The 16,378-nt window shown below is 49.5% G+C and overlaps 1 protein-coding gene across 2 annotated transcripts in view; it reads left to right on the top strand.

The window, feature by feature from the left end:
• Window positions 1–16,378, top strand: part of TCEA3 (transcription elongation factor A3) — a 39,504-nt gene that overhangs the window by 22,660 nt on the left and 466 nt on the right. For both annotated transcript variants that reach the window (XM_054720771.1, XM_054720770.1), the window contains 5 exons: window positions 1,460–1,626; window positions 1,797–1,858; window positions 4,468–4,617; window positions 12,656–12,802; window positions 14,498–14,569. In XM_054720771.1, coding sequence (XP_054576746.1) covers window positions 1,460–1,626; window positions 1,797–1,858; window positions 4,468–4,617; window positions 12,656–12,802; window positions 14,498–14,569 — 598 coding nt within the window. The remainder of the gene's footprint in view (window positions 1–1,459; window positions 1,627–1,796; window positions 1,859–4,467; window positions 4,618–12,655; window positions 12,803–14,497; window positions 14,570–16,378) is intronic.

Raw genomic sequence — 16,378 nt, 5'->3', positions numbered from 1 at the left:
AAAAAAAGGAGTTAAGAGTGTTGGGGTTGGGCCCTGGCCGGTGTGGCTTCGTTGGTTGGGCATTGACCCATGCACCCAGAGGTCGCCTGTGCAGTTCTCAACCAGGGCACATTCAGGCTTGATCCCCAGTAGGGGGCATGCAGGAGGCATCCGATTGGTGTTTCTCTCTCTCTCCCTCACCCTTCCTCTTTTTCTCTCCAAAAGCAATAAAAACAAGCTTTTTAAAAAAAGAGTGTTAGGGTTGGAATCAGACAGGCCTGAGTTCAAATCTCAAGTGATATACCTCTAAGTTTGTTTCCTCGGCTGCAAATGGGGATGGTAACAGTATTTACCTCCTAGGACTGCTGTGAGGATTAAATTAGAAAGTGCTGCCCTGACTGGTTTGGCTCAGTGGATAGAGCGTCGGCCTGTGGACTGAACGGTCCCAGGTTTGATTCCGGTCAAGGGCATGTACCTTGGTTGCAGGGCACATCCCCAGTAGGGGGTGTGCAGGAGGCAGCTGATTGATGTTTCTCTCCCATTGATGTTTCTAACTCTCTGTCTCCCTTCCTCTCTGTAAAAAAATCAATAAAATATATTTTTTTAAAAAAGAAAGAAAAGAAAGTTCTCCTACAGTGCCTGGCACGGTTCCTGGTACATGGTAAGAGCCAGCGCTCTTATGGTAGACTATAAGCTCCTTGAGGGAGGGAGCTTTTCTGCCTTGTCTGCTTTATCCCTTCTTCTCAGCACAGTACCTAAGAATAGGTGCCTAATTAATATTTATTGAAATGTTTATTGAATGAGTGAATAAATGGTTCAATGAGGAGAGAGAGAGAGAAAGAGAGGCTCTTGCAGTTCCTAGTGGATATAGTTTTTGGCATTGTCACCCCGTTCTGTAACCAGTAGAGCACAGTGGTAGGTTAAGAGCCTGGGTACCAGAGTTCAACTGCCTGGGTTTTCATTCTGGTTCTTACTGGTTTCCAGATGTGTGACCTGAGTATCATTACTTAAAATGCATCTTTAGCCAGCCAGTGTGGCTCAGTGGTTGAACGTTGACCCATGAACCAAGAGGTCACTGGTTTGATCCCAGGTTTCAAGCTTGATCCCCAGGTGGGGGCGTACAGGAGGCAGCCGATCAATAATTCTCTCTCATTGATGTTTTATCTCTCTCCCTCTCCCTTCCTCTCTCTGAAATCAATAAAAACATATTTAAAAAAAAACCCACAGAAAAGAGTTTGCATGTTAACTTTGCATTAGTACTGTAGCTAGTCATGGTTTGTTTGAGGTCAGTTGAGTATTAAAAAAAAAAAAAGAATAGTATCAACCCCGTGGGGTTATGAGAATTAAATGAAATGATCCATATCAAGTACCTAAAATAGTATCTACCTCATAGGCTTGTTATGAGATTAAAGGGATCGTTGCTCAATAAATGCTTTATTTGCTTAGTATCAGAATGTCGATCACTGATTGTCATCCTCAGATCAAACAGCAGCAAATCGAAAGCGGAGACCTCCCCCAAAACACCCAGCAGCCCCTCGAGCCCCACCTTTGCCCCCTCCATCTGCCTCCTGGCACCCTGCTACCTCACAGGGGACTCTGTCCGGGACAAGTGTGTGGAGATGCTCTCAGCGGCCTTGAAGGCGGACGGTGAGAGGGCCTGGGCCAGGGATGGGGAGGGAAGGGCTTCCCACGGGCCGATGAGATGTGGCCTTTCTCGGTGCCATGGGAGTGGTTCGGGATGCTGTAGTCCACGGTACAAGCAGGCCTCACTGCCAAGGTCATGTCTGGCTGATGCCTGTGTTTCCAATCTCTTTTAGATGATTACAAGGACTATGGAGTCAACTGTGACAAGATGGCATCAGAAATTGAAGATCATATCCTTGAGCTTTGCCAAGGCTGTGGGTGCCTGGACTGCCCAGCAGCACGTAGAGGGGACCCAGGACAGTGAGCAGGGAGGGAAAGGGCTCCCGGACAGCCCGCTGCTCTGCCCCTGACCTGGACGTCTAGATCCTAGCTAACATTTAGTAAGTCTTGCACCTGCCGGCCTCATGCTAAGCTGTGTATGAGCAGTACTTCATTCAGTGTTGAGAACAATCTACGAGGTAGGTTCCCTCATTAATCGTTTCACAGGTGAGGAAACTGAGGCTCAGAGAGATTAAGTCACTTGCCAAAGCTCACACAGCAAATAGTAGTGACATAGTTGATATTGGAACCCAGAAAGTGTGATTCCAGAACTTGAAGGCTCAGTGTCTGTGCCAGACAGACTATGTCATAACATGCCTAGTTTGTGACGTCAAGTAGGTGAGTTGACAGAGAAGGACCGCATTTCTCATACTCAGCCTTACCCCCTCTTCCAACAGCTCCCGTTTTTTTACTCCCCAATACGTTCCAAGCACTGTGATGGGCAACTGACACTTCCTACCTCTATTAATTTTCACAACAATCTCTGTGAAGCAGGGGCTGTTGTTCCCATTTCTCAGATGAGGAAACTGAGGCTCAGGAACTATTGATGTCAGAGCTGGACTGAGAACCTTGGTCTTTGGATTCCTGAGGTCTTTCCATAAGGAGGTGACCACCTGCCTGTGTGATATGGGCCCATGGCACCAAAAGATTTCTCTCTTGGAGGGAAAAAAATCCCTCAGCGCTGTGCCCCACTGAGTGAATGCTGGGATTTCTTTTACTGGAGACAAAGCTCTGCATGTCAAAGAGGTGTGGAGGGAAGCGGACAGAACCCCCAGGAGAGAGGGCCTCTGAGTGTGTCACACTGTGTATGAGTGATCCTTTCGAGGCCTCCTGGGCTTTACCTGGGGAGCCCGGTGGGGTTAGGGAGGGGTGGGGGCCAATCTGCAGACAACACACTTGCCTGCTTCCACCTCCTTCCTGCCTGAGGCCCACACTAATCTCCTCCCATACCTCTTCTGGGAGTTTCTCTCCACCATCATTTGGTTATTAGCCACCCTTGAGCTACCCAGCATCTCACCAAGTACATGCTCATAATTTCTGACTCACTCGGAACACGGAGCATGGGCTTCCTCTTTGTTTTCTCCGGGACAGTCGTCCCTCCAAGCACGTCCCTTCCCCGTTTGAAACAAAGGTGGGTGATCTAGTACCTCGTTCCGCTGGCCTTTCCTCTGTGTTTTCTTCCTCCTGAATGTCGGTCACTAAAGGAGAGGAAATCAGAGCTACATCGACCCTGTGTCCTCTTCAGAGTGACCCTGGACGAAATAGCAGCTCTGGGGCTCACGTGTGCTCCTTTGAGGGGTCGGTGACACCCAGGTCCTCGCTCTGCTCTCCCTTGTCCTCCCCTGTGATCTCGGGAGACAGTCGGGAAGACGCTGGTGGAAGTCCTGCCAGCCCTCCTGGCCCCACAGGAGCAGATCCACGCCTCCAGGAATCCCAAACACAGATTTTTAAACGTATGTTTTGGCTTCCCAAAGCATTGTGGCACGTTCTTTCTTTTTACATTTTTATTGTACAAACAGCATTAAAACAAAAACAGAAATAATACCACCTTCCTTCCCAAGCAAGTCAGCGGTTTCCATTTCTCTCCATTCCCCGCAGTCTCTTTCTCTCCTCTCTGGCTTTCCCCAGCAGAGGCCTCATCTCCCTGAGCCTCCTTGGCTTAGGAGACCAAGCAAACGGCTGTGCTCCCTGAGCTCCTCCAGGGGAGGGAGTGGGAGGCCTGTGTGGGACGCAGCATCTGGACAGAGCAGTCACTGTGGTCCGTGGCCAGGGGCGGCTTCCTGCTGGCTGAGCAGAGAGCGTTGCCATTAGGAGGGGCTCTGGCATCCAGCCCCGTCTCTGCCGGGAATGTGCCCTGTGACCTTGAGCAAGGGCCTGCATTCTTCCTAAGCCTCAGCTTCCTCATCTGTTAATGACCAGCAGTTCCCAAAGTAGGTTCCAGGGAATAACTGAGAATCGGGAGCCCTGGATTACACAAGGCTCAGCAATTTATTTATTTATTGCAGTATTCTTAGAGCCTTAAACACGTGGCTCCTATCTTGTTTTTCTCTGCCAGCGGGACTCACAACCCCCAGGTCACTAGAGGTGACCTTCATCATTATCATCTTAACAGCCCCTAAATGTTGAGCGCTTGCGATGTTCCAGATACCACGCTAGTGCATCATGCAGCTTTGATTGCTGAATCCTCATAACAGCCCCGTATTTCATAAATAAGGAAACTGAGGCACAAAGAGGTCACGTGAATCACCTGAGGTCATACAAGAGGCTCAGACCAACCTGGGGTGCCCATTTCTGGAGTCTCGGACTCCACCGTGCTTGCCATAACCTTAGAGGCTGTTTCCGGTCCCCGACACATGGTGACCCCAAATGCCTACGGAAATTCCCTCAAATGCCACAGAAGTGCCCAACCCCTGCACAAGTCCAAGGAGAGGAAGAGATGGCCCTGGCTCTCCTCAGGCTTCCAGGAGAGGCTCCCCACCCTCCTCTCTGTGAGTCGCTGGCTGGCCCTTGACCATGTCACATATCTACCAGGAGCTCAAGAGCACAGATATGAAGTACCGGAACCGCGTGCGCAGCCGAATCAGCAACCTCAAGGACCCCAGGAACCCCGGCCTGCGGCGGAACGTGCTCAGTGGGGCCATCTCCACCGGCCTCATTGCCAAGATGACAGCAGAGGTGAGGGCCAGGCTGGGACCTCTCCACAGTGGGGTGGGAGGCCAGGCCCCTCCAGCTTTGTCCAAGTTTGAGAGGCAGTGGCTTGTGACTCTATAAAGCTGAGCCAGGGAGCTCCTACAGTCAGACCATCTCAGACTCCCAGCCTCTCAAGGCTTCTGGACCATCAAGATGGTGGACACGGCTAATACGTATTAGGCATTGTGCTGAGCACTTTAGACACACTGGCCAATTCTATCTTCACACCGACTAAGGTGGGAATGTTTATTATCCCCCTTTTACAGATGAGGAGGCTGAGGCTCAGAGGAGTTAACGGATTTGCCTATACACACATCTAGAAAATATTCAAGCCAGGAGGCGAGCTGTTGGGTCTCAGAGTACCCACTCTTCACTGCTTGGTTATCTGCCTCCCTCCTCTGCCTGTAGCCCATTACCCAGCTCTGGGCCCAAGCCAGAACAGGAGTCTCTGTCTACATGGAGCACAGTCCAAGGTGGGGAGACTGATATACGTACAAGTATGTGTAAAACAGGTGGTGAGAGCCATGACAGAGGCATCATGGGTACTTAGAGGAAGGAAGGATTGCTCCAGCTTAAAAGCGTCAGTAAGGGAAGGAAAAGGGAACAAGCCTGTTTGAGTTTGAATTTTGCCTCTGCCACTTAGCTGTGTAATCTTAGGCAAGCCACATAACCTCTCTGTGCCTCAGTTTTCTCATCTGTAAAATGGGAATAATAATAATAGCTATCTCATAAGCATTAAATGAATTTAGGAGATTAATATATGAAAAGCCCTCCTCAGAATTAGAATACGATAGGCCCATTCACCAACCATTTCATGTAACCCTCAGCACAATGCTATGAAAGAGGAAATAGTATCCTGGTGTTTTTTTTTTTTTTAAATAGATATTTGTATTGATTTCAGAGAGGAAGGGAGAGGAAGAGAGAGAGAAACATCAATGATGAGAGAGAATCATTGATCGGCTGCCTCCTGCAAGCTCCCTACTGGGGACTGAGGCCCAATCTGTGCATGTGCCCTGACCGGGAATCGAACCTGTGACCTCTTGGTTCATAGTTCAATGCTCAACCACTGAGCCACGCCGGCCGGGCTAGTATCCTCATTTTATGGATGAGAAAACTGAGGCCACAAACAACTTATAAGTGACAGAGGAGGGTGTAAACCCAGAGCCGTTTCTTTCAGAGTCCATCTTGGAGAGATCTTGTACACATCCTCAGGTCCAAGCGGCTCTTTCCTGCCACAGCTCACAGAGGGATTCCCCACAGCACCCGGAGATGGCACACTGAGCACTAGGAAAGGGAAGTGGCCCCCAAGAAGGGGAGGGGACATGCATGACATCTGAAGTCTGGGTGTGCCTCGGGGTATCTGGGAATCCTCTGAAACTGTGGGCAAGAGTGGGCCTTCGTGTGTGTGTGTGTGTGTGTGTGTGTGTGTGTGTGTGTGTGTGTGTGTGATGTGTGATGTGTGTATTTAGTCTACTAGTATGTGTGTGGTTAGGGTTTGTGTAGTATATGTAAGTGGTGTGTGTTTGTTATATAGTGTGCATGTATGTTTTTCTGAGAAGCTAATAGAGGGAAGCTAGGTGACTTCCTCAAATACCCAAAATAAGAAAGATAATACCATTGGGCTTTCAGATACAATGGGGAACTAGGCCAGGTGGACCAGGATTGTCTTTCTGCTTAATTTAAAATATCTGATCTTGCCCTGGCTGGTTGGGCTCAGTGGATAGAGCGTCAGCCTGAGGACTGAAAAGTCCCGGGTTTGATTCCGGTCAAGGGCACATGCCTGGGTTGCAGGCTCAATCCCCAATAGGGGGCCTGCAGGAGGCAGCCAATCAATGATTCTCTCTCATCATTCATGTTTCTATCTTTTTTTTTTTTTTTAATATATTTTATTGATTTTTACAGGGAGGAAGGGAGAGGGACAGAGAGCTAGAAACGTCAATGAGAGAGAAACATCGACCAGCTGCCTCCTGCACACCCCCCACTGGGGATGTGCCCGCAACCAAGGCACATGCCCCTGACCAGAATCGAACCTGGGACCTTCCAGTCCGCAGGCCAACGCTCTATCCACTGAGCCAAACCGGTCTCGGCCATGTTTCTATCTTTCTCTCCCTCTCCATTCCTCTCTGAAATCAATTAAAAAATGTATTAAAATAAATAAATAAATAAAATAAAATATCTGCTCTTTTTAGGCAACTAGCAATCTATGCCCAGAGTTACAATTGCAACTTGGCTTTAGGCATATGGTCCTTTCCTGCAAGGTAAAGCTGAGACCTTTCTGGAAACCCAGCCTTGCGTTTATGCCTCTGTCTCGCATCCGTGGCCCTGGGGTCGCGCTGCTTCTCTTTGTGTGTGTGCTGCGGGAATGCTGTCGAGAGTCTGTCTTACAGGCCATTCCAGAGCATGTTGGGAAACCAAGCCCAGGGGAACCAGGAGCAAGGTTTGGCACGAGTTTGAGCCAAACCCAGCAAGTTCCCAGAAGCTGGAGGTCAGAACAGAGCTGAGGGTCCGGATTAGGCCAGAGACAAGCCCCAGAAGTCCCAGCAAAGCAACTGGCCAAGCCAGACACATGGATGAAATCGGGCCCAACCCAAGGCCTGTTCACCAGAACAGGGCAAGAGAATCGGGTGATCAACCCAGGCCCAGAAAGAGGCTGACCAGACCAAGGGGACTGCCAGGGCCCGCCGCCAAGGAACCCCTGCCAGAACCCCAGCCAACATGATGCCAAGGAGATCTTCCTCAGGTCACCTTTTGCTCCAGCAGGAAATTTCTCTAAGAAATGTAGGACCATTTTTGCTCCAATAAGAAAAGTGACAGCGTGGTGTGGGCTGCTTGCAGTGCTGGGCTCAGAGGACAGGGAGGTGCTGTCAGGGAAGGCCTGGGACAGGGGAGGCCCATGTGGATCGATGTCCCTCTCCACGTCCCTGTCTCCCTAACTCCCTTTTTGTGTTTCTTTCCTTGTCCACCTGATACCCTCATTCTTCCTCTCTTTTCCTCTCTACCCAGACATGTCAAAGAATGGAGTAGAGCAGGCGTCCTCAAACTACAGCCCGCGGGCCACATGCGGGTGTTTTTGCCGTTTTGTTTTTTTACTTCAAAATAAGATATGTGCAGTGTGCATAGGAATTTGTTCATAGTTTTTTTTAAACTATAGTCCGGCCCTCCAACGGTCTGAGGGACAGTGAACTGGCCCCCTGTTTAAAAAGTTTGAGGACCCCTGGAGTAGAGTCTGAGATACCTATTAGAACTGTTGAGGGGACATACTGTCAGTCCCACCAGGAGAGGGATTTTGTCTGCTTACTGAGTCAGGGCAGAGCTAAGTAAATGGATTAGTGGGTGAGTGGATAGAATATTTTTCTGTTTTTATTACTTAGGTGGCACACAAGACTGTCGTTCTACAATCTGACCCCCAGCCATGTCTCCCACACTCCTCGCTCTGAACCCCACTCCGTATACCCTTCCCCAAACATGTTATTGATCTTTTTTTTTATGTTTCATTTCTTTTAAAAAAATATATTTTTTTATTATTGATTTAAGAGAGGAAGGGAGAGGAGAGAGAGAGAGAGAGAGAGAGAGAGAGAGAGAGAGAGAGAGAGAAGAGAGAAACATCAGTGATGAGAGAGCATCATTGGCTGCCTCCTGCACACCACACACTGGGGACCGAACCCACAACCCAGGCATGTGTCCTGACCAGGCATCGAACCTGGACCTCCTGGTTCATAGGTCGAATGCTCAACCACTGAGCAACACTGGCCAGGCTGTCCTCTGAACTTTTGCATGGACTATTCGCTATGTTTAGAATGTGCCCTGGAAGTCTGTTTATCTTTCAAGATTGGTTAAGGCAGTGGTTGGCAAACTCATTAGTCAACAGAGTGGCAAACCTCGGCTCGAGAGCCGCAGTTTGCCAGACCACTGGGTTAAGGTGTCAGTTTCTTTAATGAGTCTTTCCTGCCCCCAAGCAGTTAACCCCACACTGGGGGGTGGGGGGCTTTCCCTGTATTATGTATGCCTTTGTTTTAATGCTTCATAGGCTATCTTGCTATCTTGTGTAAATGCTAGGCTACTGTACCAGATTAGCATTACCTGGGGATAGGAACCAAATTTTATCTGAGTCCTGAGGGCTTAGAGGCAGTGGTGTTCTGAAACCAGCTCCAACCAGCTCAAGAGACATGATTATGTGTAGCTACTCCCAGCTCTGCATTCAGTGGCATCCACATTAGTTGCTTGAAATTGGCCCTGATGGAAATATTTACCCTATGGAAACTGATAAATATTACAAATCAGCCACCCCTATGGTCAAAACCGGTTTACCAGCACACCAGTGCAGTTAGAGACATTCAATAAATTAGCGTCCCATAGATTTTGAATGGACGAATGCATTATGCTCTGAGAAATTGCCCCCAAATTAAAATCAGCTGCCTTTTGCTTATATGGCCTTGGCCTGTGCTTTACCCTGTTGTTGGTTAGAACCTATTCCTTGAATTTAACGCAATAGAATTTATTTATTTATTTATTTATTTTTAATTTAATAAATCTTTATTGTTCAGATTATTACAATTGTTTCTCCTTTTCCCCCCATAGCTCCCCTCCACCTGGTTCCCACCCCACCCTCTGCCCTTACCACCCCCCCACTGTCCTCATCCATAGGTGTATGATTTTTGTCCAGTCTCTTCCTGCACCCCCCGTATCCCTTTCCCCCTGAGAATGATCAGTCCACTCCCTTTCTATGCCCCTGATTCTATTATATTCACCAGTTTATTCTGTTCCTCAGATTTTTAATTCACTTGATTTTTGGGTTCACTTGTTGATAGATATGTATTTGTTGTTCATAATTTTCATCTTTACTTTTTTCTTCTTCCTCTTCTTAAAGAATACCTTTCAGCAGTTCACATAATACTGGTTTGGCGGTGATGAACTCCTTTAGCTTTTTCTTATCTGTGAAGCTCTTTATCTGACCTTCCATTTGGAATGATAACTTTGCTGGGTAATCTTGGTTGTAGGTTCTTGCTATTCATCACTTTGAATATTTCTTGCCACTCCCATCTGGCCTGCATAGTTTCTGTTGAGAAATCAACTGACAATCATATGGGTGCTCCCATGTAGGTAATTAACTGTTTTTCTCTTGCTGCTTTTAATATTCTCTCTTTGTCTTTTGCTCTTGGCATTTTAATTATGATGTGTCTTGGTGTGGTCCTCTTTGGATTCCTTTTTTTGGGGTTCTCTGTGCTTCTTGGACTTGTAAGTCTATTTCTTTCAAGTGGGGGACGTTTTCAGTCATTATTTCTTCAAATAGGTTTTCAGTATCTTGCTCTCTCTCTTCTTCTGGCACCCCCATAATTCTGATGTTGGTACACTTGAAGTTGTCCCAGAGGCTTCTTACAGTATCTTCAACTTTTTGGATTATTTTTTCTTTTTGCTTTTCCGGAGGAGTGTTTTTTGCTTCTTTGTATTTCAAATCTTATAAGTACCGTGCGCTAACCGATTGCATCACTGGAGCTACTGTATTTCAAATCTTTGACTTGATTCTTGCGTTCCTCTAGTCTGCTGTTGGGTCTCTGTATAATATTTTTTATTTCAGTCAGTGTATGTTTAATTTCTAGTTGGTCCTTTTTCATATCCTCGAGGGTCTGGCTAAATTTATCAGCCTTTTCTAGGAAATTCTTGAAAAACCTTATAACTGTGGTTTTGAATTCTATATCCAGTTGTTTATTTTCCTCCATTTCTTTCGTTTGTGATCTGTTACTTTGTCTCCGCATTTTCGCTGCTTCCCTGAGTGGGTAGGGTAGTTTCGTGTGCTAGGTTTCCTATATGGCCCAGTGGGTCAGCCTCCCCAGTCACCTGAGGTGGACACTCTTGGTGCACCCCTTTGTGGTCTGTGTGTACAGCCTTGTTGTAGTTAAGTCTTGATTGTTGTTGGTATCACTGGGAGGAGTTGACCTCAAGGTCAATTGGCTATGTGCATCAGCTGTGTCTACGCTGGGAGACCTGTGCTGGAGACAGTCTTATAGGACCAGACTTGCAAAATTGCAAAAGCCTCTGTGCTCAGCTAGGATGGGGCGGAGTCTCAGGGCTGAGCAGACAGTCTTGGCTTCCCGTCAACCCTGCCCTTGTGCGCGCCTCCAGACCTCTGCCTTCCGCGGCTCCCCTGAGTTTTCACCTGACAGTCCAGATTCCCCCAGGCTCGCCCGGAACTGGGATTCAGTGCAGTCGGAACTGGGGTTCAGTGCAGTCAGAAGCTTCTGACTCCCTTCCGCTAGGGAGAGCTAGCGGCGACCTCAGCAGTCAGTCTTCTCTGTGCACACTTGCGCGCATGCACCTCCAGATCCCTGCCCACCGCGGCTTCCCTGAGCCTCCGAGTCTCCGTGTGCCTTTCTCTCTACCTGACAGTCCAGACTACCCCCGTATGAGCCTGGGTCCATGGCGTTTCGCCCGGAACTGGGGTTCAGTGCAGTCGGGGGCTTCCTTCCCTCTCCTGCCAGAGAACACCAGCCAGGCACTCAGCCGCCCTTCCTCTCTGCATGCGTGTCTCCGTACCTCAGTCCTTTGCAGCTCCTCTGATTCTCGTGTGCTTTCCTCTTTCCTTCTAGTTGTAGAATTTCCACACAGCCAGCTTTCCTGTGGTTCTGGATGATGTCCGTGCTGTCTTTTAGTTGTAGTTTTGAAATTGTTGTGCGAGGCAGCAGTTTAGGTGTTTACCTATGCCGCCATCTTGGTTTTCTCTCCCTAACGCAGTAGAATTTAAACATTTGTGTGCACCAGAGTAACTTGGGGACACTAGTACAGGGTGAGCACATGCCCTTCTGCACTTGGCCCAACGAGAGCCCCCCAGGTTTGCCCTTCCACCCAATGGGGATGGCCTTTTCCTTGCTGAGGCAGGGCCAGGAGTCCAGGCCTCCCTCCAGCTCTTTGTACTCAATCCAGCATGTTCCCCCTCCTCTGTCCAGGCTCTCTAGACACCAGGTATGGGGCAGGGCCCCAGGGACTCCCAGGTATGGGGCAGGGCCCCAGGGACTCCCAGGTATGGGGCAGGGCCCCAGGGCCTGCCCTTCGAGTTTTGGGTTCCTAGGAATCTGCATTTTGACAAGAAGCCCAAGTGGTTATAGCACAGTGGTCAGCATTAGATTTAGTGGTCACTAAAACAATAGGACCTGCGTGTTCGCTCTGCTCTCCATGGTGTAAGGAGTCCGGTTAGAAAGCAACAGTGGAAATGTTGAGCCACTCCCAAATCCTCACTCATTTTAGCATCGGCCTCTGCCATCCTCCTTCCCCCACACCAGCCTTCACTAGAACTCTCTCTGGTTTGAGTGACCCCCTCTCTGTTCTCGTCTGGCAGAGGTTTAAGGGCAGTCATCTGGCCAGGGGGAAGGATAAAGAAAGGAAGGACTAGACAATGCGGACACTGAGTGTCTGCAGTGAGTTGACACAAGACAGGAGAGTCTGGTCTGTAGGAACATAGCGACGTTCTGATGCACTCACAGGTGAGAAGTTAGTGGTGTGAGCCCAGGTGCTTCAGGTCCTGCATGGGTGGGGACAGCAACAGCAAGTCATGGTGAGACCAGGTTCCCACAAGGCAGAATGGGCTGGGCAGTGATCACATATCGGGCAGGCCTGGGTCACGTCCAGACTGGAAGGATAAGGAGAACATCATAGATCAGGTGGTCACTGGTCAAGTCAGCTCTAGCAGGAAGGTTCAGGCAGGTGCCCAAGGTTCGGGCAGGCAGGGTGAGCACGAGATCTAAGGAAATGTACCCGCGAGTGTTGATCCGGGGGCAGAAGCTCTTTGTCTTCTGCTCTCCTGCACATGCCCTTCTGCACTTGGCCCACCAGAGGCCCCCAGGTTTGCCCTTCCACCCAATGGGGATGGCCTTTTCCCTGCTGAGGCAGGGCCAGGAGTCCAGGCCTCCCTCCAGCTCCTTGTACTCAATCCAGCATGTCCCCCCTCCTCTGTCCAGGCTCTCTAGACACCAGGTATGGGGCAGGGCCCCAGGGACTCCCAGCTCTGAAGGAAAAACTTGTTTCTCTCCAGGAAATGGCCAGTGACGAGCTGCGGGAATTGAGGAATGCCATGACCCAGGAGGCTATTCGTGAGCACCAGATGGCCAAAACGGGCGGCACCACCACTGGCCTCTTCCAGTGCAAGAAATGCAAGAAGAAGAATTGTACCTATAACCAGGTAAGGTGAGGAGGGGAGAGGAAGCTACAGGGGCACAGAGATGGAGAACCAGAGAGAGCTCAGGGAAGAGCCAGAGGGGGAAAGTGTTAAAATTCCAGGCTGCAGAGAAAAGGACACAAATATGTACCCATGGCTTCTGTTTTGTTTTTGTTAATCCTCACCCAAGGATATTTTTTCCATTACTTTTTCAGAGATAGTGGAAAAGAGGGAGGGAGGGAGAGAGACAGGAGGGAGGGAGGGAGGGAGGGAGGGAGGGAGGGAGGGAGGGAGAGAGAGCGAGAGAGAAACATTGATGTGAGAGAGACACATTGAATGGTTGCCTCCCACATGAGGGATTGAGCCTGCAACCCAGGTACGTGCCCTTGTCCAGGAATCAAACCCACGACACTTCCGTGCGCAGGTCGACTCTCTAGCCACTGAGCAACATCGGCTAGGGTCCTGTGGCTTCTAGAAAATGACATTCTGCATATACAATCACCCAGATATATGTCTGTGAGGCTCGGCCAGCATGTTCTGGCTGTACCTGCAGCGAGACTAAGAGGAACCAGACTCACAGGACACAGAACTGTAGCGTCACAGATGGTTGGAAGAGAACGTGGCAATATAAAACTCAGCTCTCTCACTTTGCACACAGGGAGACTGAGGCCCAGACAGGGGACAGACTTTGCAGCTTTGTCCAAGATGACAAACATGGTCAGTGACAGAGATAGTAATAAGCCTAGATCTAGACCTTTCTGTCTGCTCACAGCCAACTTTGTGTGCAAAGCCTAAGGGTTTTAGCCCCGAGTCCTGAGGATGAAGACCATTGCCCCTGTATGGGGAGCCACGTAAGGCTATGGAGGCCCCTTCTCTGGGAGACTTTAAACCAGAGAACCACCTGCTGTTTCTGTGTAGCACATATTATGCCCTTAGGGCACCAGTGTTCTTGGATTCTAACTGATACCCAGTCATTCTGGAACTCTATTCACTCCTCCATCTGCTCAGCAAGCAAGTGTATCAGGAGCACCTTGCCTGTGGGGATCTGTAGCTACAGTCAGCCCTGCCATTCAGGAATCCCACCCCATGGACTCCCAGCTGACATCATTCATAGCTGAGTGTCAGCAAAGTAACAACGTGCTATATGCCTTGGCCATTTATGGAAAATCAGAACAGCAATCTTTAAATGTGGAAATGCCAGGGATTTGCTGTGGGAAACCCAGTTCCTGCACCTGACTGGTTTGGATAAGGGAATAAGAAACTAAAAAAAAAAAAAAATTACATTAAATAGTCCTCATGATCTTCAAATCTCTTTTCCTCTCTGGCCTCAGTTCTACCACCTATAAAATAAGGAATGAACTAAGTGATCTCTAGGGGTGCTTCCAGCTCACCTAAGAGGGCATGTTCAGAGGTGAGTCAGGGAACACTTCCTATAGGAGATGAGTCTTGAGGCAAGAGAAGAGAGATCAGTTCAGAAGGATCAGCAAGAGTGAAAGTGCAAAGGTCAGGTTGAGCCAGTGAGATACAAAAAGTGAGCTGATGGACCTGCAAGAGAAGAAAATATACATCATAGAGTTCCAGTGATAAGGAATTGCCAACGTGGGGCGGGAACAACAGTGCTAAGCTCTGGGACTTGGACCTACTTCTGCAGACGGTGGGAGCTCAGGCAGGTCCTAGAGCAGGGGAGTGACTTCATGAGTGGGCCTCTCTCTGTCTCAGGTGCAGACACGCAGTGCGGATGAACCCATGACCACCTTTGTCTTATGCAATGAGTGCGGCAATCGCTGGAAGGTCTGTATCTTTCTCCCTCCCCCCTCTACCCCAGCATCCACAGATGTTGCCCCCCATAAGGAGTAGTATACCCACAGCCAAGAAGGGGCCTTGTGCACAGGGGCTTACCAGCCTGCGCAGAGTGGACCTGCAGCGCTGGAGATCGTGGTGGGTTGTTATTGGTGAGGCAGGAAGAGAGTGCACAGGCATGTGTTCGTGTTGGAAGGTACCGGTTGGGATGGGGGCAGCAGCCACGTTTCATCAGAGGATGGGCAAGTCCCTCATCTGAGCACAGAGGGAGTCAGTTGCTCCACCCCCCCACTCCCCCAGATCCACAGAGGAAAAACAACAGCACTCTGCACTTGGGCCACGCTTCTTTACAGAGTGCTTTATCAGATGTTATTTCCTTTGAACCTGGCCATGGCCAGGAATGAGGAAGGCTGAGCTCTGCCAGAGGGGCCTCTCCCCCAGGGCTCCCAGGTCATCCTCCCTTCCCAAGGCAGCTCTGGAAAAGCTGACGTTACCCAAGGCTGTGACCTGGGCTGCCCCAGCTCCCACGAAGGCAGAGGTTTTGTTTTCAGACATGAGAGCCAAGCAAAGACTCCTCCAGAGTGCTCCTCTCTGCCACATCTTCTTCCGAAAGAACTCAGTGTGGTCAGGTGATTCGTGTCGGTCTCCAGTACCACCTGACTCGCACGCGCACTGTGTGAGGTCTGGGCCACCAGGCAGGCTGTGGGTACTCCATACGTTCTAAGGTCCCTAGCAAGGAGCCCCAGACTGAGCATGGGACTGGGAGTCGGGAGCCCTGCTTGCAGGTCTCCACTCTGCCCTACGCGCTGTGTGACCCTGAGCATCTTACTCTCTCCCTGAGCAAAAGGATAGTCGTGCCTTTCTCCAGTGACTGATGCGAAGGTGATTACATGCGCATGCACACTTTGCAAACAGCTAGGAGAAATGTTCCTTTCTAATACTACTTTCACTTTGAGGAAACCGAGCTACCGAAATGTTTCACAAGCTTAAGGTCACACCGTTTGGAGCAAATTCCTGATCGATTGTGTTTCTACAACTTTACTGAAGGCCTCCATAGCCCTGGGGACTCGGTGGATCTGCCATATTTTTTAATGCGAAAGTCAGACCACTGTGTATTTTTCCTTCGTTCATCTGTTGAACGCTTAGGGATAGGGCCAGTACAGCGGCCTAGTGGTTTAGAGTATGGGCCGTGGCATTGGGTTCAAATCCCCGTTTTATCACTTTTTTGCAAAGTGACTGAGCTAAGTGACCTGAACTCTCTAGGCCTGGATTTCCTGCTCTATAAAATGGGGATGTTAATACCCAGCCCACAGAGCTGCTGTGGGGATTAGGGAAGGTAATACACATGAGGCATGACCAGGGCCTCTGGTGGCTCAACTTGCCTCTTTTGCCACGCTCTCCTGTGCAGTGAACAACCAGTACAACCACACAAAAAAGCCCTGGGCACGCATGTTCCTGGTACATAGCAACCGCCATCCTTGTTATCCCGAGTCTGGCACTCACTAGTATTATGGGAGCTTAGGCAAATGACTTAACCTTTCTGAGCTGCTTCTGTACCTGTGAAAATGGGAGTGACGTAGTGCCTACCTCCTAGGGTGATTGTGAGGATGAAATGAGTTAATAACTGTGAACACTGCCTCTCCCAGAATCAGTGAGTGCCCAATACATGGTAGCTCTTGTCATTGTTACTGCTGAGGAGCAGACATTCTGCCTGCTGCAACCCCAGCTCCTCCTCCCTCCCCCATTAGTCAGAGAGGCTGGGCCCACTAGAGGTGGCAGCGACCTGGCCATCTGACCCCG

The sequence above is a fragment of the Eptesicus fuscus genome, chromosome 9 (assembly GCF_027574615.1).
Source record: "Eptesicus fuscus isolate TK198812 chromosome 9, DD_ASM_mEF_20220401, whole genome shotgun sequence".
Classification (NCBI taxonomy): Eukaryota; Metazoa; Chordata; class Mammalia; order Chiroptera; family Vespertilionidae; genus Eptesicus; species Eptesicus fuscus.
The sequence above is the reverse complement of the archived record's forward strand: the minus strand, read 5'-3'. Positions and strand labels throughout refer to the sequence as shown.